Genomic DNA, 22,870 nt, shown 5'->3' on the forward strand with positions numbered 1-22,870 from the left:
GGGTTTGGGATTGTTCTTTGGAATACTGCATTTCTATTTTAATTTTCCTAGTAAAGAACTGTTATTCCTGTTCCCATATCTTTGCCTGAGAGCACTTAATTTCAAAATCATAATAATTTGGAGGGAGGGGGTTTCCATTCTCCATTTCAAAGAGAAGCTCCTGTCTTTATTGGCAGACACCTGTCCTTCACACAGGGCCCAGGGCAAGCTGAAAGGAGCACACACAGAGCAGGTTTCTGGGCTCTGGTGGCCCTGGCCCCAGCAGCTCCTCAAGGAGGAGCAGCCCCAGCACTTCTGGCAGCCACACCAGCAGCATCTGTTTCTGGGGTACTTTTGTTCCCAATTTATCCCCTGTCTCCTGGAGCTATTATAAGCAGGTACAATCTGCATTGCCATTGTTATTCAGATGATGTACAGATAATTTTAACCTTTCTGTTCCATTTGTCAAGGGGCTTTTTTTAGCCGGTGCGCCTGCCAGGTGGAGCTCTGTCTCTCCAACAGCGAAGGCTCCCCATTTTGCAGCACCAGTTTCCCTTGGGAGGGTGAAGCTCTGCCTCTGCATTGCTCTGGGTATCTTCTTCATGACTCCAGATATTTTAGGGAATTTGGGGAAATGTGGCAGAGGTGGCCAAGCACTCGAGTAGCTGCATTCACCACTCATCCTCATACGAGCATCCAAGGTGGGGTTCCATGGGATGCCCATCAGAGACCTGCACACTCCAAAGGCTTTCAGAGCTTTTGGAGCAGCTCATATTTAAAACAGTCACTTCAAGGAATGTTAATGCAGCACTTCTGGCCCACACAGGAGGACATCCTCTCCTCAAACTGCTTCCAGCAGCACTGCAAAGTCCTCAGTGCTGAAAGTGGCATCACCACCCTGCAGAGCTTTCCCCACAGTCAGGGCTGCAGATCATTTTTTTGGCTATAAAATGGGAACTTACTTCCCAGCCTGAAAAAATGCTGGGCTGTCATTGGATTTGTCGCCTCGGGAAGTGCTCTCAAAGCTGGGCCATCTCCTGGAGCTCTACACTTCCCACTGAAAACTTTTCATCACTTCATGAGCCAGAGAAGTGAAAAACAGATTTGTCAGCATTTTGGAAATAAAGGGAAATTCGCACAAAGTGAAGGGCAGGATAAAACCAGTTCCTATTACAGGTCATTTGGGCTTAGTCCTTGGTGGCACCACACTTGTGAAACACACAGGGTAAGCTCAGCTCAAGGTGGTCCAGAGAAGATGACTGCCTTCATCCTTCCCCGAGCTCTTCTTGGCACAGTACTGGGTAAGAAAGAGAGTGTTCTTGAAAAGCCATAAACCATCTCTGTCACCTGAGCTCAGCCTGGAGGCTGCCACAGGCTGCTGCCTCACCTCTGGCTGCTGGAGAAATTTTCATACTTCAAACACACACACAAAAAAAGGAAATATAAGGCGTGACTGCTTGACAACTCACCCACGAGCTTTGAACCAGACAACAGCATCTGCATCCACCTGGCATCTCTCGAGTGCACACATGGAGGGGTGGCCAAGCTGTTTGGATGCCCCAAAGGCATGGGTCCCATCCCATCCCATCCCATCCCATCCCATCCCATCCCATCCCATCCCATCCCATCCCATCCCATCCCATCCCATCCCATCCCATCCTTTCCCAGCTCGATGGTGCTCCCTTGCATTTCTCCAGTGATACGATGTCACCGTAATGCTCTTGGCTTCCCCAGGCCAGTTTGCTGCAGTGCCACCACTAACAGCTCCTCCAGCTCCTAGCCCTGGCTCTCAGCTCCCCCAGACCCCAGCACCCCTCAGCCCATGTGTCTGGAAGCAGCCAGCTCCAAGCCACAGCTAGCCCAGGATATCTCTATGCCCCTCTCCTCCACAGCCCCCCACCCTGCGTGGGGTTGCAGAACGCCCCATCCCAAGTGATGGCAGTGCCAGCACGGGCTCTGTGCCTCCCCTCCCTGCCATGGGGACCTTTTCAGGGGTCCATGACTTTACCCAGAGTCCCCACGGCCCCACCAGCATGGGGGAATGTCAATGAGACCAAGTCTGCAGCAGTTCTTTACAACAAGGTTTTATTTTTTTCTTTCCTTTTGACAAAAAACATTGAGGAGTTGTACATTGTTGGTGGTCAGCTCGGTGCCCCGTTTGGGTCCAAACGAGCACATTATGTTACAACATCCTGCCCCAGAGCCTGGGGGATGAAGGCAGAGCATCTCCCACCCTCCCTCCCACAGCCCCAGGAGACCCCAGCCCCACACCGGGGGGGCTCTGCCATCCTGTGGGGACAGGAGGATGGTGCTGGGACAGCCAGCCTGAGGGGACAGCGGGGCTCTGTGTGCCAGGGCTGCCACGCCTATCCAGACACCCACCACAGCTCCCCCAGGAGATTTGCAGGGCTTTGAGTCCAGTCCCAGCACCGAACTGGGAACCAGTTGCATGCTACTGGTGAACTCCTGCCCGGGCAGGGCATGTCCTATGCAGGCAGAGGTTGAAATTCATCCCCCTCCCCATGGGCACGGCCAGCAGCCACCGGCGGCGAGTGTCTTGGTGTCCGGGAGGCGGAGGAAATGTCCAAAAATCCACAGAGGAGAGATTGTACAGCAGCAAAGCCGAGTCCAGCGCCTTGAAAAGCAAGGCACGGCTGCAATGGTGCCTTCGGGCTTGCCTCCCCCCTCGGCACAGTCCATCCCGTGGTTCTGGGGGCTGTTTTTGGTTTCACAGACGCTCTGCAGAGGTGCCACCGTGTCCCCGGGGTCCCTGTCCTGTCCCCCGCGGGGGCTGCTTCACCAGTGGCAGAACGGGGCGTTTTCGGACCCTTTCCGGGTAAAAAGGGGCTCTGTTTTGTTCCACACAGTTTCTGTATATTAGTTAAACACAGGGCTGACATGCCGAGAAGCTCAGGTTCGGGCACTGCAGCACGAATGCGCCCCGGGGGCTGTGCCACCCCTGCGGAGCATCACCAACACCGCTCGCCGGCCCCGCGCCGGAGTTGAGGAAAGAAAAGCGCCCAAAAAGCTCCAAACCCGCATGAAACGTGCCCCCGCTTCGAGAGCATCGCTGCCTCCCTCCCACCCGCCAGGCACAGACACAAAAAGCCGCCTCCTCCCCTCCCCGCGGGCTCTTACTCAGAGCCCGGCGCATTGTCAGACACCTTTCCGCATTTAGAAGGAGACGATGCCGACACCTATATTTAGAGCAGGTACGGCATCGCCTTCTCGGCCCCCAGCAGCACCGTGTCCCTGCTCCCCGATCCCACGTTCCCTGCCGGACCCGGCTCTCCCAAATTCCGCCACAAGGAATTTGCAGTTTCGGGGTGAAGCCACAAACTGCTCACGGATGTTTGGAAGGAAACGGGTGATGCCCGTGCCCCCAGCCACCAGCAGGGACCTTCCCCACGGCTCCATGGGACACGGTTTGTCCCATGGGGGAGATGCAGCATCTGAGCCAAAGCTAGAGGGGTCTGCCTGTGGAATTTTTGGACCAAAGTGTCTGTCTGGGAAGCAGCGGGGACAGCAAAGGTGCTCCTCACCATCAGGGGCCACTGGAAGCAGGAGGAGCTTTGGGCCCTGTAGTAGGTGCACTGAGGGCACTTTGGCCATTAGAAAGAGGGGGTTGGGTCCATGCACGAGCCCTGGAGCAGGAAGCCTTCCCTTCGGAGGCACTGGGATTTGCTTCTGACAAAGCATAGCTCCTTGGGGAGCTCGCAAAGCGATCGTGGCAGGCGCTGATCTGCACATGCAGGAGCAGGGCAGTTTATGCATCTCTCGGGCACGAGAAGACAGGAGCTACCCAGCACCGAAGCAAAGCCTGGCCAGAGCTGCTGCTCAGCTGGACAACAGCCCCAAGGACCCAGAGCACAACAACCTGCAGCAAAGCAAAGCCATGGGCGGGAGGAAGGGCAGGGCGAGGGCTGTGCTGCCTTTGCCTGCCCATCCCCACGTCCCATCCCCACACACGCCCGGTCCAAACACACCGAGCAGCCCCCAGCCCACAGAGCAAACCCATCCCTGAGGCTCCAAAGGCACAGCAGCCCCAGCCCCCCAGGACCACGCTCGGGCTGATGACAGACACAACTCACGGCAGAAACACACCACTGGTCACCAGGGTGAGGCACCCAGCAGCACTGGCCACCAGCAGCACCTCCCCGGGTGACAGGCACAGCACTGCACCCACAGCGTGGGTCGTTGGGAGCACGTAATTAATTAATGACAGGCGCTGGGAGCTGGCTCTGTTCTGCACTTTCAGTGTTTGCAGGAGGGCTGAGCCACTCTGCTCACCCTCTGGACGATGCTCCTTCCCCAGCTCTTGGACACCCTCCTGCTCCCACACCGGGGCTATGGGGTTTTCACACCCAGCGCCCCACGGCAGCCCTTCTCCAAAGGGGTGCCAGGCCCCAGGAGAGGGGCTGCAGGGGAAACTGAGGCAGGTCTGGTGCCAAAGCCAGCCAGATCTGCCTGGAGGACAGATCTTAAGGTACATCATGCACTCACAACATCTTCACTCCCCTGCTGACATGGATATCTTCCTTTCCTGGGAAAACAAGCAAAGAGGCCTCTGAGAGGTTTGCCACCACCCCTTGGCACTGCTGGTGCCAAGCGAGCCAGCTCCTGGGGACAGCCCTCATCCTTTGCGCATCCCACTCCTGCAGGCACTGAGCTGCCCAAGGAGCCTTCGTCACGGCCATCTCTAACAGAGAAAATGCAATTCCCACCGCTGGAAACACCTGGGAGGGAGAGGGAGCAAGGTGACATTCCCAATGCTCTGTACAGCAGCCCCCCGGGGAGGCTCAGTCCTGCCCCCACCAAGGCAGGGTGCAGGCAGCAGGAGCCCCAAGGGGCTCCCCAGCATTGTCAGGTGATTAAAACAAATCTATGTATGTGTATATCTTTATATATACAGCATATAAATATATATACACACACACCCCTATATACACACACAGGCACACCTAGAGTTCTCTGTATATAAATAAATATATGTCAGTGGGAGACAGGATGCATTCGGCAGCACTGAGCCCCCCAGCCCCAGTACAAACCAGTTTTGCCCCCTCTGGCAGCCAGAGCTGCTCTGGTCTGTCTGGGTGCATCCCAACCCCTCATCCCCTGCTCCCCGCCATCGCATCTTCCCCCTTCTCCGGGCAGGATGAGACTCTGGGGGAGGGAAATTCAAAGCCACAGCAGCACAAGCCCAAGCGACAGAGCAAAGGGGGTCCCGTGCATCCCTTTGCTGGGACTCTCCGGCCATAGGGAGCAAAAAAGCCACCGGGAGGAGCTTTCCCGGGGATCTCTCTTGGAGCAGGGAGCGGGGCTGCGGCTGGGGGCGTCTCCCTTGTCCCCCAGCACACGAGCCCGGCCGGGCTGCTCTGCTGCCCATCAAATGCTTCTCTGTGCAGAAAAAAAAAAAAAAAAAAAAAAAAAAAAAGTGATAGTAATAGATGAAAGTCGACAGATTTTAATTTTTTTTTTTTTTTTTTTTTTTTTTTTGCACAAAGACTTTTTTTTCCCGTTTCTTTTCTTTTTTGTTGGTGGGTTGGTTTTTTTTTTTTCCCTTTTCCTTCCCCCTCCATTCCGGTCGGATTAGGTTGGGGTGGTTTTTTTGTTTGCTTGCTTTTTGTTATTTTTTCCCTCTTTCCCTCACCCCCCACCCCGCTGCGTTTGGTTTCTGGTTTTTTTTGTTTTTTTTTTTTCGTTTCATTCCCAGGCGTGGCGAAGAGCATGCATTGGAGAAGGGCAGGGCGGGGGGTCTGGGGATGGCGAGGAGGGGGTTGGGGGGCAGCTTCTAGCACTTGTCATCCTCCTCGGTGTCGCTGAGCACGTCGATGCTGGCCCCGCACATCACCCCCTGCGCCGCCCCTCGCCGCCGCCGCCGGTAGTGCCCGTTGGGCATCTGCCAGCTGTGCCGCAGCGGCGGCGCCGAGCCGATGGTGTTGGAGCGGCCCAGGCTGGTGGCCACGGCCGCCTCGAAGGTGAGCGTCTCCTCCTCACCGCAGTCTGAGGCGTGCGAGTCGTCGTGCAGCGCCAGGTAGGGCTCGGAGATGTAGCGCTGCGGCGTGGACTGCCGGCTCTGCTTGCCCGCCGGCGAGCTGGAAGACTCTGCCGGGCCGGCGGCGCTGGGATCCAGGCTGGAGGAGAGCAGCGGGGAGCCCCCCTCGCTCTCGTCGGCAGGAGGAGAGGCGTCCCCGGCGTGCCGCAGCATGGAGGCGTAGGACAGCAGCGGACGCGGCTTGGGGGGCACCGGCGGCAGCTGGCGGCGGCCGCGCCGGGGAGTGCTGGTGTCCGAGATGGAGGGGATGGAGCTTTCGCTCAGGGAGCCCATGCCCTGCAACGCAGCGACACGCTGGGGGATGCAGGCAGCGCCGCGCCGCGCCGCGCCCCCTTCCCCCGCCCCCACACAGCATCCTCTGTCTTGAGAGTGTTGGAGTTAGGGGTCTCTCGAATTATTCAGAGTGCAGGGATTGAGTGAGTCTTAGAGTGCGTTCTGATGTTTTTAGTAAGTAAAAGGTCTCAAATGCTACAGTAGCAGTGAGTGTTCTAGTGAAGATTGCAAACATACTGGTATCTTCAATAAAGGCTCCAGGCCCACAGTTGTAGACAGGACTTAGACATAATAGAGTTATAGTAAGAATATTGCTTACATTTGTTAGATAGAACATGATAGATTGTATGCGTGGTCTTACACATAACCTGGTGTGCTAGGAAACTGGAATTCTAATAGGTTAAAGAGTGGTGGCCTGAGTTTGCATCTTAGCTTGTTGGAAAAATGCTATATAACAGTATGTATTGGGAGAGTTGGTGCTTTTAGCTACTGGCTTTTGCCAGAGCTTCTAGCCATTCACTTATGTCTTATTGCTAACTGCTTTGCCATTGCCTTTTGCCATTGCTTGTCTGTGTACTGTTGAGACTGATGTGCTTTGTAATAAATAACCTTTTTAACTATTAGCTGCTTGCATATTTAAGATTACCTGACAAGCAGGAGCCTCAGAGCTCTGGAGTTTGGTGCCTTAGAGCACCGGGTGTCAGAAAGAACCCCCACAGGAGGGATGATTCTGCCCCACCCCTGTCTCAGGGTTTGATGCTCGTCGTGGTGTGCAGCTTCCTCGCAAAGGGAAGCGCCCTGATCTCTGCATTGACTCAAGGGACCAGCGTGAAGCTGTGGCAGGGGAGGTTTAGGTTGGGTATTAGGGAAAAGTGCTTCACCCACAGAGAGGTGAGGCACTGGAAAAGGCTCCCCCAAGGCAGTGGTCACAGCACCAAGGCCAACAGAGCTCCAGATGCATTCAGACAATGCACATGGTGGGATTCCTGGGGCTGTCCTGTTCAGGGACAAGAGTTGGACTTGATGGTCCTTGTGCTCTGTTCTGATTTGGGATATTCTATGATTCCATGCTCTTGGCAGTCAAAAGCCAAAAGCACTCCCAAATCCTCTGCAGGAAGAGCTGACACCTCGCCATCTGCTGCTCTCCATGGGTGGTGGCTCCATGGGTGGCCTCAAGCTCACTCAAGCACCAGCACCTCCAAGCTTGTGCAGCTGGGGCACCTTGACCTTGGCAGGGAGCGGATGCCACAGCAGCAAGAGGATCAGCATGACACCCACCCCTGTCCCCAAACACTCTGCAGGGTGCCCAAGCAGCCCCAACCTGCTCAGCTCATGGGACACAGAAAGATGCCACCACCAGGAGATGAGACACTTCAGAGCTCCCAGAACCGGGGCTTATCTTCCCGGTTTTGGCAAGGAGCTTTTTCAGTGATGCTTAGGAAGGGATCTGTGCCACCCACCTGCCTGCTGGGTGTCTGTGACCTGCCCTCGCTGGGTGACCGGGACTCGCGCCGCCGCTCCGGGGACTCTTCCTGCGCCTGGGGACTCCTCTCCTCGGAGTTGCAGCGGGAGATGTCAGGGGACAGCAGGTGCTTGCGCTCTTTGGATCGGCCCCGCTCCCTGCCCGAGCGGTGCCCCTCGGACCGGTGGCCTGCGGGATGCCCACGTCAGTCCCTTCTGCAGCAGCAGGGAATGCTGGGCTGGAGGGATTTTTGGGGGTTTTTTGGGCTCACCCGAGTCGGCGTTGAGGCGCCGGGCGGACAGCTGGAGCGAGGAGTGGTAGCTGCGCCGGCGGGACTTGTAGGTGTTGTCGCTGCTGCGCTCCATGGAGAACTCATCCAGCCAGGAGCTGTTGGGCCGCTTGTCCCGGATGGTGGAGAACGATCTCCGCATGGAGCTGGTGTCTGTCACCACCTGCAAGCAGCCCCGGCCGGCCGGGGACAGCGTTAGCGCCGGGCGGGGCCGGAACGACCAGCTCACCCCCACCCTGTGGGATGGGGAAATCCGGGGTGGGGGCAGCCAGCCTGAGAACAGCCCCCCCAGATAATCTCTGCACAAACCAGGGGTGGGAGGAGAGTGGGGTTCAGCCTTGGAGCTGGTGGGGTTTAGTCTTCCCCAGCTGGCTGGAGCTGTGCTGCACAGGCAAAGCCAGCAGAGCCAAGCCCAGGGGCTGGGGGAGAGCAGCAGCACCTCCTGCTGTGTGTGGGGACACGGAGAGAACCACACGACTGCCCTCCAGGCTGCCTCCCCAGCACCTCTCCCCACTGGGAAAACAGGGCCCACAGGAGTGATCATTGTTGGCAGAGAGGGTCCCCCAGTGCCACTTGCTCTGTGTTCGTTTTTCCAGCTGCCACCACTTTTCCACACGCCTCCCTACTCTTCCTTTATTCCCACATCCCTTTCCCCTGCACTCATTCCCTATCTCTCCACTCACGCTGTTGTTTTATCTTCCCTTTCCTTTTCTTTCTCCCTCCCATGCTTCTCCTTCCTACTTTCTCCCTGTTACACTGTGTTTTCACGTTCTGGGGAAAACATCACCTCCTTCCACACTTCCTTTTTCTAATTCTAGCAGCTCTTTGCCACTGCAGCTCAAGCTGTTCTACATCTCCTCTCACCTTTCCTGCTCCTATCCCCTCCTCCTGGTCATCTCCTTTGCTGATGAATGGCCAAGAAAGCCCATGAGACAAAGCCTTTGTCTTTACACCCACACAAAGTGCCACACTAAGACTTGGTGCCTGCACCAAGGTGACCAAACAGACCCAGAGACTCCACAGCAACGCCAAACCCCAAAAAACATCTGCCTCTTGGGGGAGGCTGAGCACAGGACACAACAACAGAGAAACCAGGCAGACAGATGAGGAGGTGAGATGTGTCCTGGGTTCCTCTGGACAGACAGAGAAGTGCACGTGTTGGGACAATGGGAAAGGACAGAGAAGGTGTCTCATCACCTGTGCTCTGCTGGGCTGGGGCTCCTCAAACCTCAGCCAGTGCCCAGGGCTGGAGGAAAGGAGGGGTTGTCCCACCTGGACCTCCCCACGAGCCAGGAGATGGATCCCCCAGGCTGCTCTCTGCTGCCAGTGTCCCCCTTGTAGGACAACAGCAGCTCTCCTACTTGTGCAGCAGCCAAAGAAGGGCAGAAACTCCGATTTTGGGGATGCCACGGGGCTCAGCACAGAGAGAAGCCCCAGCATTATCTGTCAGGCTTTGATCAGACCCGGCTTTGTGGGGGCTTTGCTTGGTTTTACCTGGGGATCCACAGTGAGACGAGGCATGGAGGAGGCCCTCCCAGAGACAGCGTGGTCCTGAGTGTCCACGGGAAGGTAGCTGCCACGGTTAGAGGGCTGCACTCTTTGAAACTCCCTAACCTCTGGCTCCTGGAAACAAACACACAGCCAAGCTCTTGGGGTGGGCTTGGAGCAGGGCAGGGGACAGCCCTGCTTGCTCAGCCAGGGGCAGAATTTCAGTTGGCCAAAAACAGGTGGTAAAACACTGGCACAGGTTGCCCAGAGAGGTGGTGGATTCTCCCTCTCTGGAAGTGTTCAAGGCCAGGTTGGATGGGGCTCTGAGCAACCTGATCTGGTTGAAGGTGTTTCTACCTATGGCAGGAGGGTTGGAACTAGATGAGCTTTAGAAGATCCCTTCCAACCCAAACTATTTGATGACCCTATGAAAAACAGAGTCTAAGCCATTAGAATTCATCACACTGCCACTGAAAAATGCTTCCCAGCTCACAGTCCCCAGGTGAGCCCTGATGTGGCTGCTCTTGCACCACTACAGCAACAGTGGAAACCCTGCCTGGATCTAGGGACACCCTGACTGCCCTCCTTCTTTTGTCAGGAGGAGACAAATGGATGGGGTTTTGTTTCTGACCCTGCTGCAAAAGCTTCCTGGCCACATCCCTGTTAAAAGAGCACACACTGCCCATAGCACTTACATGCTTTGGTTAATTCCCAGTTTTTAGGGGACTCTGTGGATGTTCACATTCACTCATGGCATTGAGGAGATGGGCACAGAGTGACCCTGGGGTTCACTAGAAGGTGACTTTATGGGGGCAGGGGGATTCTGATCTGCCACCTCTTCCTGCAGGTGAGGCAGGGGACGCCTGCCTGTGTCATGCACAGGTGACACAGAGCTACAGAGCCTGGGGACATGGACTGGGCTGGGTACCACACTGCGCCGGGAGGCACACGCAGACATGGAGATATATAGAGATGTGTGATATATATAAACGTGTGATATATATAAACGTGTGATATATATATACACACACACACACAGACAGGCCAGCACATGTGTGAGGCCAAGAGGGCTGCTCCTGCTGGAGACAGCTTGGCTAGGGACTGGGGACACCACCACTGACAACAAAATGGACACGAATCCGAGAACATCAGATACCATCACTCAGCACGGGGTAACCCACTGACATTGAGTGCTCAGTGGAAAAAACAGCCTGTGGAGAGAAGGATATTTTACTGCAGGACACTGGTTATGGCTCTGACCCCTAAAGCAGGGCAGGTCCAGGGATGGCTGTGTCCCCAGTGCCAGAGGAGAGGGGCAGAGCCCCAGCTGGAGGACATCAAGGGATGTTTGTCCCATTTTGGATCTGTGCATGACCCAGCAGCTGCCATCCCTGTGCTGTGCTCGCTCCCCACACCTCCCCGTGCCCACCAGTATCTGTGCTGGGCCTGCAGAGGAGCAGTGCACGACTTTACCAGAGACTGGTGCTCCTGGTACTGCTCCTGGGCCGGGTCCATGCACGCCAGCTGGAAGATCTCCTGTGGCGAGAGCGGGCTCAGCGAGGGGAACCCGCCTCGGCTGCTCCTGCAAACACAGCCGGGCTTCAGGGAGGCCAGCAGCTGGGTGCTGCCATCCCTGGGGTCACCTCCCCAGCAGCTCAGAGCTGGGGAGCTCCATGACTGGCCCCCCAGGCTGATGAGATCCCATGTTTGAGACAGATCATGTTCCCTGGAGAAGGGAGTGGTGCCCCAAGGCAAGAGAGGACACCAGTGCCCCTAGTCCTGCAGCAGCAGTGGGACATCCCTAGAGCAGTGATGGAAACTTGTATCACCTCATTCCCAGCACCAGAGTGCTGGAATCCCCACTGACCCTGCACTGCACAGCAGCTCCTGGGGCTCAGCTTCACCCCCAGGTGAAGACTGCCAGGATGATCCTGCAGGAAGAGCATCCACAGGACCCTGGCCATCCCCTTTTGCCACCTCAGCTGCTGCTGGCGATGCTGACACACACCAGGCACCTGGAATACTGTGCCAGGAGATTTCTCCCTGCTCCCAGCAGCAATTTAACCCTCTCTGCAGCCCAGTGCCAGTCCTAAGGAGGGCTGCAGGACCAGCAGAGTGGCAGTCAGTACTCACAGGCCTGAGAGAGTGTCTTGCTGGAGGTATGGCAGAGCCTTTGCATTGGAGATGATTTCCTGTGGCAGGGAGGATGGCTCCATGCGCTGGAACATGGGGGCATTTTTCTGCATTGGAGAGAGGAAGAAACTGAGCCTGTAGGAAACGTGGATGAACACCCAGAGCTCCCCCAGCCAAGCTCCCACCACTCAGAAAGAGAACACAATGCTCATGTTCCCTGAGGATGGTCACAGACACTCTTTGTAGTCCCCAAACCCTGACCTGCAGCACTGCTTTCATCCCAGCTGGCTGCATGTTGGGGATGGGAGGTAGTGGGAAGCAGAGAGGATGATCTGAACGTGCCCATCCTGCCCTGGCTGAGCCTCACCTGCTCCTCCAGCTGCTGCCGCTGCTTCTTCGCCTTGCTCTGCTTGTAGTAATCCATGATCATCATGGCTGCATATATTTTCCCAACAGTCAGGTCAGAGGCTGGGAGCATGAGAGGGAACAAAATGGGGTCACTTGTGTTGTAAGAGAAAGCACCAATGTGGATCATGGGAAGAGCCCTGCTCTGGGATGCCCTGGTGACATTTAAACTCTTCTCACCGTTCCAAAAGAGAGAGTGCTGAGCACCCAGACACTCCCCATGGAGATAAAATAGATGGAGGTGGCTGGAAATCATCATTCTAGGCCACCAAGGCACATGTGCTCATCATATCATCAGATGTGCTCAGCCTCCCTCCCTGCTATGCTCCAGAGAGGATTTACGGGAGACCATAGCTTTGGCAGGAGTAGATCCCTGCAAACTGGGTGGTTTTCCAGAGAGTTCCTAAGCAGAACAAACCCTTTCCTCACGTCTCCTCAAGCTGGGGATGGGTCTGGCCAGTCCCCACCACCCTTTGGGAGGAAGCTGCTGTGGGGATGAAGGGAATTTGAAAGCAAGAACAGTCCCCCCAGAGACTCACTTTTTGGCATGGGTACCAACAGGTCAAGCATCTTCTGGGACAGGTGAGGCCAAATGGTCAGGATCTCCTTTTGAAGCTCAGAGTCCAACTGCTGCCAATCTGCACCACCTTCAAGAGCAGGGAGCAAAAATGGCCCACACACATCAAACCTTGGCACCAGGGTCCAACCAACCCCCCTCTACCATGCTGAAGTTCCACCTCAGCATCCATCTCTCTGGGCTGGGAGGGCCATCTTGCATCAGCCAGCCTGGTCTCCCACAGGGAAACTTTCCTACCATCCCCTCCATATGTGCCTCCATCTCCCCATCCCCTACCCTCCCACTCAAAGCTGCCACCTTCGAGCTTGCCTTGGGTCCGTCTCTGCAGCTCCAATCCCACTCCAGCCCACACACACCTGCTGCTGCCCCACTTTCTTTGTGCTGGTGAGCAGATCATGTGCTGGTGGACGAGCAGATCCGCTTGGTGAATCCTGAAATGCTCGGGGAGGCTGTGCATGGAGAGCAGAGCTCTCTGGCCAGGGGTTTGGGAAGCCCTGGGATCATCAGATGCTGACAGTGTGCCCCAAGAGAGTCACCCAAGCACAGGGAAATTTGGGTGAGCTGCAAGAGACCCAGGTTCAAATCTCTGCTTTGTCTAGAGGGGCTTGAACCCATTGTTGTCTGAGCACTGGGCTTGGGATGATGTCTTGCCCTGGGTTGGGTTTTCTTCCAATAGCTGAGCTGTTCCTAGGGGATGTTTTATTGAAATTGCCATGTTTCTGCAGGAAGTTTTTGATCTGATGAATCACAGCCTTTCTAGCAACAACAACAAAGCAGGTTTTCCTGCTCTGAACATTTTATCTTCCCTTAGAGAGAGAGAGGCTTCTTTCCCCTACAGCCTAAGCACATATTTTCCATCCGTGGTTTGGCTTTTTACGTAGGGAGGAAGGGGAATTCTCTCTCCTCCATTATACAGTGGACATCAAGCTGTTTCTTTTCTCTAGAAACAGCTTCTGGTGAACAATTCTCTACCCCTTCCCTAAAGAAAGAGATGATTATTTTTAACAGAAAGTGGCAGAAATTTGCCTGTTCCAGGTACTTGCTCCCATCCGTGTGCATCCAGGCTCTTGGCAAGCCAATCCCAAATTAGCTGTGAGGTCCTCAGCCCAGCTGAAGAGAAAGGGACTTTTTGCAAGGTGATAGGACAAGGAAGAAGGACTTTAAACTGAGTGAGGGTAGACTGAGATTGGATATTAGGAAGAAATCCAGAAGGTGGTAAGGACCTGGAACAGATTGCCCAGAGAAGCTGTGAATGACCCTGGAAGTTTTCAAGGGATGGATGGGCGAAGGTGTTGCTGCCTGTGGCAGGAGGTTAGAAAAGAATGACCTTTAAGGCTCTTACCAACACAAAACATCCTGGGATTGCACAGAAGGACAATGGTCACTCTGCAACTGTCTTGGGTTGCAATACAGGATGTGGCCAGCAATGTGTGTTCTGTCCCCATCTGTTGAGCTGGGTGGGACAGTGACCCTGATCTCCTGGCACATATTACCTGCTAATGGGCCAGCTTTAAACCAGCTGGGGCAATCATCTTTATCTTTCCACAGCCCATACTCCCTCCAGGCAGATATCATCTGCTGCTGGCCCATTCAGTCCCACTGCATGACTGATAAAATTCCATCATCCCACTGGGAGATGCTCCAGCCAGGGGGAGCAGCCAAGCCTTTCCTACCCAGAGAAAAAATGAGATTTTGGACACCAAGGGACCTTCTTCCCACTGGATTCCAGAGGAAAGCCAGAGCTTTCCACATCATCCCTGCACCTTCAGAGGAAACTGCACCTTCTCCAGGAGCACTGCTCCAGCTGAACCACATCTGCCACTGCAGGAGGATGCAGCCACCATTGAATGGGACTGCTGCCACCACCCTGACTGACTGACGGGTGTCAGCTTGGATTCTGACTCTGGCAGTGTTTGGGATTGTTCTTTGTAATACTGCATTTCTATTTTAATTTTCCTAGTAAAGATCTGTTATTCCTAATTCCCATATCTTTGCCTGAGTGCCCCTTAATTTCAAAATTATAATAATTTGGAGGGAGGGGATTTACATTCTCCATTTCAAAGAGAAGCTCCTGCCTTTATTGGCAGACACCTGTCCTCCAAACCAGGACAGCAACCCTGCTGGCCCTGTCCCTTCTCTAGAGGCCTTCAGCCTTTACCTTTGGCAATTTTGATGTCCAGGGCCGTGCGGATCAGAGCCATGAGGGTGGAGGTGAAGTGCACTGTCATGTCCTCAGCCACGGGCATGTTCATCAGCACCAGTCTCTGCGCAAGAGAGAGAAGAAAACAGCGGACGGAAAACAATATCGAAAAACACATCGACCAGGCTGGAGGAAAAGAAATTAAACATTAAACAAAAGGGGAAAAAAGAATCGAAATTAAAGAAAATAATAAAAAGAAAAAATAAAAAGCAACAAAGAGTGTCAAAACAGCACAGCCAAAAAAGAAGGGCAAGGATCACCCCGCCGCCCCCCCACCTCCCCGGCTCCTTCCACCCCAGGACACCGGCTCACTGCCTTCCAGGGCTCCTCCTGCACCCCAGGAACGGCCCCTGAGCCCCCCTCCCCACGGCACCGGGGCTGTCACTGCACCCCTGGCACTTTAGGGCAGACACACCCGATCCGTGGGGGATGCGGGCGGATGGGATGTGCGGGAAGGGGAGATGGGCTCAGGTTTCCGTTCCCGGGTGGTTTGGCTTTCCAGCTCTCAACCCTTCCCAGCTGGGGCAGGGGAGAGGAGGGTCCCTAACCTTCAGGGACTTCAGATTGGCTGGATTCCTCTAGCATGCTACATCCTGGCACTCCCTTTTTGCGTCTTTCAGAGATGAAGTTTGCCAGCACATGCAGGGGTCCAAATTATCCATGGGTGGGGAAGGGAAAAGAAGGGAAGGGGAGGGTAGAGAAAGTGCAGAAGGAAAGAGAAAAGGGCAACCAAGGCAGGTTAGACACGCCATGCTCCTTCCCCACCCTGGGCAGGTGGGGTGCAAACCGAAGTGACCAGATCCACTTTCCAGAGAGTATATTTTGCTTTGTGAATACCTTGGGTCAGCCCTTCCCTGCCCATTCCTTTTCACCTAGCTTCTCACATCCCTTTCCTGCCTTTTTTCCCCCTGGAAGAGTGTGATGGTGGATGTATGCTTGTGTGAAAAAACACACGAGAGCCGGGGAGGGTGGAAGCGTGTTTGGAAGTGTGCAGGAATTCCTTTGTGCTAGCCCTGCTAAAAGACCATGAAAAACCCTGATTTCCTCCAGGAGAACAGATCCTCCTGTAGCTCTAGGCCTTGTCCTGGCAGCTGGTGGCCCCAGAAAGCCAGGCAGTCCTACAGCACATCCTCCATGGCTTCCCATGCTCCTGATCTGTGCCTACACAGCTGGGACCTGACTGACGGCCACCACGCCGGGTGGGACAGCTCAGAGCTGCCTATGGAAGCCCCCTGGCTTTGCCTTGCCCAAGCCATCCCTGGGATAGCCCCTGCTGCTGGTCCTGGCTCCTCAAACATGGCAGGCCTGCTCCTGCAGGATTCGGGATTTGTCCCCACTGCCCACTTGCTCCCCATCTCCAGCGGCTTCTGCATCTGGGAAGAGGATGATTCCAAGTCCCTGGGGATGAACTCCTAAGGACATCTAACTGTGCTACAGGGTTGCTCCTCACCTCACCTCCTCCAGCTCCCCCATTTCCACACTACAGCTGATCCTGCCCCTCCTTTTCCCCTCGAAGTGACCATGGCAGCTCAGTGCAGCCCAGCCAGCGTGGTCTTGTGGGCACGCCAGGCTCCCCAGGAGTGAGCCAAACACACTGGGCACCCCAAAAACTCCCCAGCTTCCCCAGTCCCACCTCCCGCAGGTGCCCCGGCTCCTGCTGGGCTCTAACCCCCGGAGAAGGAAGGGTTGATCTACCTTATAGGCCACTTTGGAAGGACATCTCTTGCCGAGGCCTAGCGGTGGTGACATAAGAGTCAGCATTTCATACATCTCAGTGTAATGGATTCGGCCACTGCTCATGGAGGGGGAAGGGGAGGGAGGGAGATGCAGAGAGAGGAGGCATTCCCAGAGAGCGGAAAAACGTACGAACGAAAAATAGTACAGGAAAAACAGGAGAGAAAAAAAAAACAAACAAAAACAAAATAAAACAAAAAAACGAACGGACAAACAGGAAAAGAATAGGAAACCCGTTAATCAAGGCAAATCATACGTGAGAGACTGTCCTGATGTGGATTTATAGCACTGCTCACACAGACCCAGGAATGCTGGCGGAAAGCAACTCACCCCTCTCCTCTCTGCTGCTGGCCTCAAGCGCCTGTCTCGCTACCAGCCTGGGACGACTCCTCTGGTCTCAACCCCTCTCCTAAAGCCCTCCAGCAGCCCCCACCTCGTCCCACAGGTTCCAGGGCTGTGTGCGAGTGGTATAAATCAGATACACGGCACTCGAGCCATGGGTTATTTGAGATAAGGGTGGTTTGCACCACGGTGCTCTGTGGCCTCCGGAGCGTCTTCCCTCCCGGGGGGGTGCCTGGTATTGCTTGGCATGGCCACCTAACCCATAGCCAAAGGCTGTGTATCCCCAGCTCGTGGGGTCTATGCAATTGGGAGGCAGCATCTTGCATAGAAGGCAGTGGGCCAGGGTCACTTGTCAAAGGAAGATGCCCAGTTGCTTCCGTCTGGCTCTGCGGATGGACCACTTTCCCACCATGCACCAGTGCAAAAGGCATGCTGAATCGGCTGGAAAAAAAAAACCGGGAGGAAAAGTCGGGCATGCCATGCTCCCGCCCTGGCTCTCTCCCACATGCGGCTGCAAGTTCCACCAGGTTGGAGTTTAAAGAGTCTCAGCAGAGGCAGCTGTTTGGGCCTTCCAACATTGGGGCTCGTTTGGGTTTCCCACAGGAGCAGTTAGGGCTGGACCCACCCCCCTCTCCTTGCACTCCTCTGCTCCGTAAGGACCTGCCTGGGGTTGATGAGCAAGGAATGCCACCAAAAATGGACCAGCTGGGATTGCCCTCTGCCAGGCTGGGGTGGCTGGGCTGCGTCTCCCTCTCTCTGCAGGTCCACATCTCCCAGGGATCCTGGGTTTGGTCACCTCTTCTTCCCCTCGTGCCAGGCTCCCAGACTGATTGGGGATGGTCAGTGGGCCGGGGCAACCTCGTGACAACAAAGGCATTGACCCTCGCTGCTGGACAGGAGCCCATCTCAGCTGGGGTGCCCTGGGAGAGAGGGCACTGCCAAAAAAAATCAAGCACCCCCATGGGATCTTGGCTTCTTCCCTAGAATATGCTCAGATCAGCATGGAAAGGGGAGGTGAGATCTCCTCTCAGGGTTTGGAAGGAGCCCCCGGGTCAGAAAGGGCCCTACCAAGATAAGTCCTGGGCAGAACTGGTGACAGGAGCTGTTTGGGGTGCAGGTGCAGAACGAGCTGGGCCAGTCACACCCAAAAGATGGTTGATAACAACATTGGAGAATGATAAGCAGGATGATCAAGAGGAAATACCCAGGAGTCAGCACCTTGGCAGAGCTGGATGCCCACCAACTCAGGGTGAGATGACTACAGTTTTCATGCATGAATTCAGTGCAAAAAAGAAAGCAAGACAGTGATCTTCCAGCCGTCCTTCCTGGCAGGGGGAATTTTGGGGAACCCAGCACAAAACAGGCACTGCCTTTCACACTCCACACAATGAAGGAGGAATAGAATCCGTGAAAGGAAGACTTAGTGTCAGTGACCAAGACAAATCACGAGAGAACTGCACACTTTCCTGCTCCTCAGAGCAGGGATCTTGGAGCTTTCTGTGCCCAGACACCACTTCCCCACAGGGTGAAGCACAGGCAGGCATGTGGAATGACATCCATCTGAGCAGGATGACTCCCAGGAGCTGGTCCAAGAATGAGTACATACAGGATGGAGGATCTGACCCATCCATCTGTGTCTGGGCAGAGATGTGACCCACGGCTACAGCACAAGGTGGCCTCTAAAACCACCAGGGATTAATGGCTTGGCCCTGAGAGAAGCCTGTGAGTAGCAGAGGAGGGAATGTGTCCTCCTGTGGCTAGGAAATAAGTACTGTGCCATACAGGCTGTTAGGAAGGGAGGACCAGGAGTGCTGTGAGAGTAGATTCAGGAAAAGGTGATGGCCACAGGGACGTTATCTGTGGAGCATTCACCTGACAGGCAGGGCAGGCTCACTGAACTGAAGGGTGTGCAAGCTGACTTAGCATTTTGGGATCTGGGAAGATGTAACAACCACATGGACTTTTTTTTTTTACATCTTTTGGGAATTGTTCCAGAGCAATAGGAACCCCTGAAAAATCTCATGTTCTTGAAATATCTCCTGCACAGGGAGGAGGAGATTGAGGTAACACAAGGTAGAGATGGGGATGGTCTCCCCCACAGGACAACAGAAGCTGTTCTCAGTACTCTTTGCTTCTGCCTCTCCTTGAGTTTGTCCACCTGCACTGTTCTGCCCATCCACAGCCAGCAGAAATCCCATCACTCCAAGACTCCCTCTTCCAAGGAAGCATTACAGTCCCCTTCTGAGGTCCAGGTGATTCAGCTTAGGAGAGCAGCATCTGCCAGAGGAGCCCTGTTGAGAAGGCCTCACCACTCCTCCTGAAGGAGTCTTTTGCCTGCAGGGACCTGAGCAAATGCCCTCAGCCAAGCTGCCACCTTTTGCCAGGGATGCAGCAGCAGAGAACAGTGGAAAGACTCCAAGGAGCCCTTCCTGGAACAGATGACCCCATCTGAGATTCTTGCAAGAAATCTCCTGTTCCTAAACACATCTTCCTAAATAAGATCACCAATCATCCAAAGAAGCTTGTCTTTTTGCGCTGCTCTGCCTCTGGCAAAACCATCCCCACGTCCAGCTGTGGAGGGTGACAGAGCTGTTCCAGGGGTGCCAGCTGGAAGAAAAGCCTTTCTGATGTTTCCACAAGCACGCTGCAGCAAGGAGCCCTCCTCCTCTGCAGAGGCAAGAACAAGGGCTGGGGAGGTCTGAGTTGCTTCGTATGCCTCAGACACCATGAGGGATGCAGAAGGAAGAGCAAGCTCTGTAATTCATCCTTTTGTGCCCTGGGCACAGACAAAGGTGTCATGGAACTTCAGAGAATGTGGCAGGTGCAGGATTTTGCTCAATTGCCACCCCAAAATAACATTTCATAAAAACAAGCCCTTCAAGTCAGAGAGACCAAGGAGATCCAGTCACTGCCCTGGACTCATGGCCAGCAGCCAGGAACTGAGCTCAAGGGAGAGGAGCTGCCAAGCTCCAGAGGTGTGCCATGGTGTCACCATCTCCCAGGCAGATCCAGCAAGCTATGTGCAAGGCTAGCAGGAGTCCTGCTCCTCAGAGACACGGCTGTTTGTCCTCCAAAGTGCCACACTCGAGCACAGGGCTGTTTGGTACAGCACAGCATCCCCCAGGGACAGGGGTCACCCTGGCCTCCTCATCCTCTCCCAGCCTTCACTGTCCAAAACAACAGTAACATCCTCCTTCCTGAGGAGCAAACCCTCCCAAAAACCTCTCAGTCCCACGGGAGGTGCTTTGGGAAGCTGAGCAGGGACAGCCTGGCGCCCCTCAGGGCTCTCTGCAGCGGTGGAACTGGGGCAGGGGGCTGGCTGGGGGGCACAATTTGTCCAAACCCACCCTCCCAGGAGGCTCTGAGCCCCCCCTGGTGCCTCCCCTGCAGGGGAACAGCTGCTGGCTCTGGGAGGCAGTGGACCTCTTTAAACTCGGAGGAAAGCAAGGTCAGGGTTCCCTGGGGAGGCGCGGTGGCAGTGGAGCGGGAAAGGAGGGGTGGATGGTGTGTCCCATGGCCAGGTTGTGGCGGAGGACTGGGAGGCAAACCTTGCACGCCACCCTGTAGGGGCAGTTCTCTCCTAGGCCCAGAGGAGGCGAGATCACCCGTACTAATTTGTACATATCCTTATACGAGATCCTGCCGCTGCAAAGGAAGCACAGGTGGGTTAATAGGACACTGAGAGGGTGCGGGGGAGGATGGAGAGCTTAATGGGAGGGCACTGGGGCCATCTGTGGGGCAAGACCCCCAGCAGAACACAGCTCTTCTCCTTCTGGCTCTGCCAGACCCAGGGAGGAGAAAGCTGTGAGCATCAGCTACTGCCTTTTCCACCGTGAGAGCTGGCTCGTATCTCCTCACACTGTCCCATCTTCACCCTGGAGAAGGACAGTTTTGGTGGTGGACACCATCCCATGACCCTGATCCCTGCGCCTGGAGGGAGGGGGATTTTGGACAGGGTGAGCCTGCAGCTGGGTGGAGTTCTAACCCATGGAGTTGTGCCCCATCACGTCACCAGAGCCCCTGCCCTCACTCAGCCAGCTCTCTGAGGCCCACGAGGTCCCAGTGAGGTTGGCAGCTGAGCCACTTGCGCCTCCAAGATCTGGGGAACCTGAGACAGGGAGGGATAATGTGACCAGCCGCTGGCTGTGGCACCTGGGGCTCTCGAGTCCAGTCCTGTGCTCCAACCACCAGCCCAGCTCTGCCAAGGGTGCACATTATTAGAAGCAAACCTTCCCAAACACACGCCCCCCTCTCCTCCCACAGAAGCCCAGAGCCGGTGCAGCCATCCCAGGATACGGCCGTATCCTCCCGCTCCACGGACACAAGGAAGCAGCCGAGGCAAGGAGCTGGCAGGAGGGGGTGCAGGATGCTGAGCTCCCCACTCTGCTCCAGCCCTGTGGGAAGCAAGACTGTGTGGGGTGGAAGTGCTGAGGTGCAGCTGCTGCAGCCTCCTGGGCATCCTCAGACAAGCTTGGAGGGAAACCACGCGGGGAGGCAAAGGGCGGTGCTGCCGTCCCACCCAGTGCCTTTGCCTCTGGTTTCCTTCTCTTTGCTCTTCTCCCATCCCCTCTCCATCACTGGCCAGAGATGAAGGACCAAACAGAACCCAACCATCTGGACAAAACCCATCCCTGACCCCCCTGGTGCTGGGTGTGGTCCCCACGAGAGCTCCGTGTGGTGGTGCCGCTGTCGGGATGTGGTGGGAGCTGTTGGGATGTACTCACCCGTGTACTCACCCCAGCACCAGGCCAGGGCTGCCACCACTGTCCCCTGTGCCCCCTAATCACTGGCTACAAGCATGGCTTGCTCAGGAATCAGAGGGGCATATGGCAAGGACAGGACAGCTCAGGCTTGTTTTACAGTGGCTCCTGGACACTGAGGCCACCACCATGGGCAGTGAGGGTGAATCAAGTGCCTGGCATGAAGAAACCCAACCTACAGTGAGCAGCTGGGTGTTTCACTGCTCCACCTCCTCTCCTTTCTCTGGTTGGAGCTGACACTGGGCATAAAAACAATACCTTGGCTGGGGCTGGTCCCTAGAGGGCAGGACATGGGGGGAAAGAGTCTCCAGAAGGAGTGTGTGTGGTTGCCAAGGGCCCTGGAGTTAAGATGGCCACAGGCTCCCTGGCAGTGGAGGATCACAGCTCCAAAGAGTCCCTGGGCTCTGGAAGGGGCCACACAAGGCACCCTGGTGATGCTGGAGCTGAGTGAAAGGCAAACATTCCCAGAGCTGCCAAGGGTCCCCCATTGCCCTAGGGGTGCTTGGGACCACCCGAGGAGCAGGAGCAATGGAGAACAAGGCCTCTGCAGCAGCAGAGCCAAAATCTGGCTACCCAGGGTGTGTATGGGTCCTGTGAGCCCATCCCACTGCTGGGAACAGGCTGCTGCCTCCAAATGGGAGCCCTGCTCTCCAAAGTCTTCATCAGCAAGGGCAGGAGCATAGACACAAAGCCCTCTGATGTCCAGAGGGGTGAGTGGTCTGGCCAGCACAGAACACAGTCCCAGTGTCCTGTGCAGGGGATTTGGCAGGAGCCCAGCAGATTCCCATGGGTGGGAATAAGCCCTGCTCAGCCCTGCTCTTATCAGGAGCTGTGGATGCTGGGGAACAAGGGATGGAGCCAGCCTCAGGGCACAGGCTCCCAGCTGGGGCATGGGGATGGGAAAGGAGGCTGAGAGGGAGGGATCTGCCTGCTGGGTAGGGAGGAGAGGAAGAGCAGGAACGTCCAGCACTCAGGATGAACACCCCATGGCAAACTGAACATCGCCCAAGACGCCTGTGCCACCAACCAGTGCAAGAACCAGCTGCTGCCCTTGTAGTGGCCACTGATGACAGCAGCACATCCCTGACTATCCCAGACTTCAGTGAGAACTACAGTTCCAGCAGGAGAACAGAGACCCTGGTTTAAAACCACCTCTGAGAGGTTGCTTGGGAG

At 55.5% G+C, this 22,870-nt stretch overlaps 1 protein-coding gene across 3 annotated transcripts in view; it reads right to left on the reverse strand.

The window, feature by feature from the left end:
- Positions 1-2,059: 2,059 nt before the first annotated feature.
- The window catches only part of CACNA1E (calcium voltage-gated channel subunit alpha1 E), a 109,689-nt gene continuing 88,878 nt past the window's right edge, over positions 2,060-22,870 (reverse strand). For 2 of the 3 annotated variants that reach the window (XM_079313871.1, XM_079313873.1), the window contains 10 exons: positions 16,557-16,653; positions 14,820-14,925; positions 12,624-12,731; positions 12,047-12,147; positions 11,680-11,786; positions 11,020-11,128; positions 9,553-9,681; positions 8,041-8,221; positions 7,768-7,958; positions 2,060-6,310 (listed from right to left, as the gene is read on the reverse strand). In XM_079313871.1, the coding sequence (XP_079169997.1) occupies positions 5,771-6,310; positions 7,768-7,958; positions 8,041-8,221; positions 9,553-9,681; positions 11,020-11,128; positions 11,680-11,786; positions 12,047-12,147; positions 12,624-12,731; positions 14,820-14,925; positions 16,557-16,653 (1,669 nt within the window). In that variant the 3' untranslated portion in view covers positions 2,060-5,770. Of the gene's footprint in view, positions 6,311-7,767; positions 7,959-8,040; positions 8,222-9,552; positions 9,682-11,019; positions 11,129-11,679; positions 11,787-12,046; positions 12,148-12,623; positions 12,732-14,819; positions 14,926-16,556; positions 16,654-20,485; positions 20,583-22,870 lie in introns of all 3 variants that reach the window. The other variant, XM_079313872.1, reaches the window with a different exon arrangement.

Source organism: Erithacus rubecula (assembly GCF_903797595.1).
Source record: "Erithacus rubecula genome assembly, chromosome: 10".
In the NCBI taxonomy this organism is placed as follows: Eukaryota; Metazoa; Chordata; class Aves; order Passeriformes; family Muscicapidae; genus Erithacus; species Erithacus rubecula.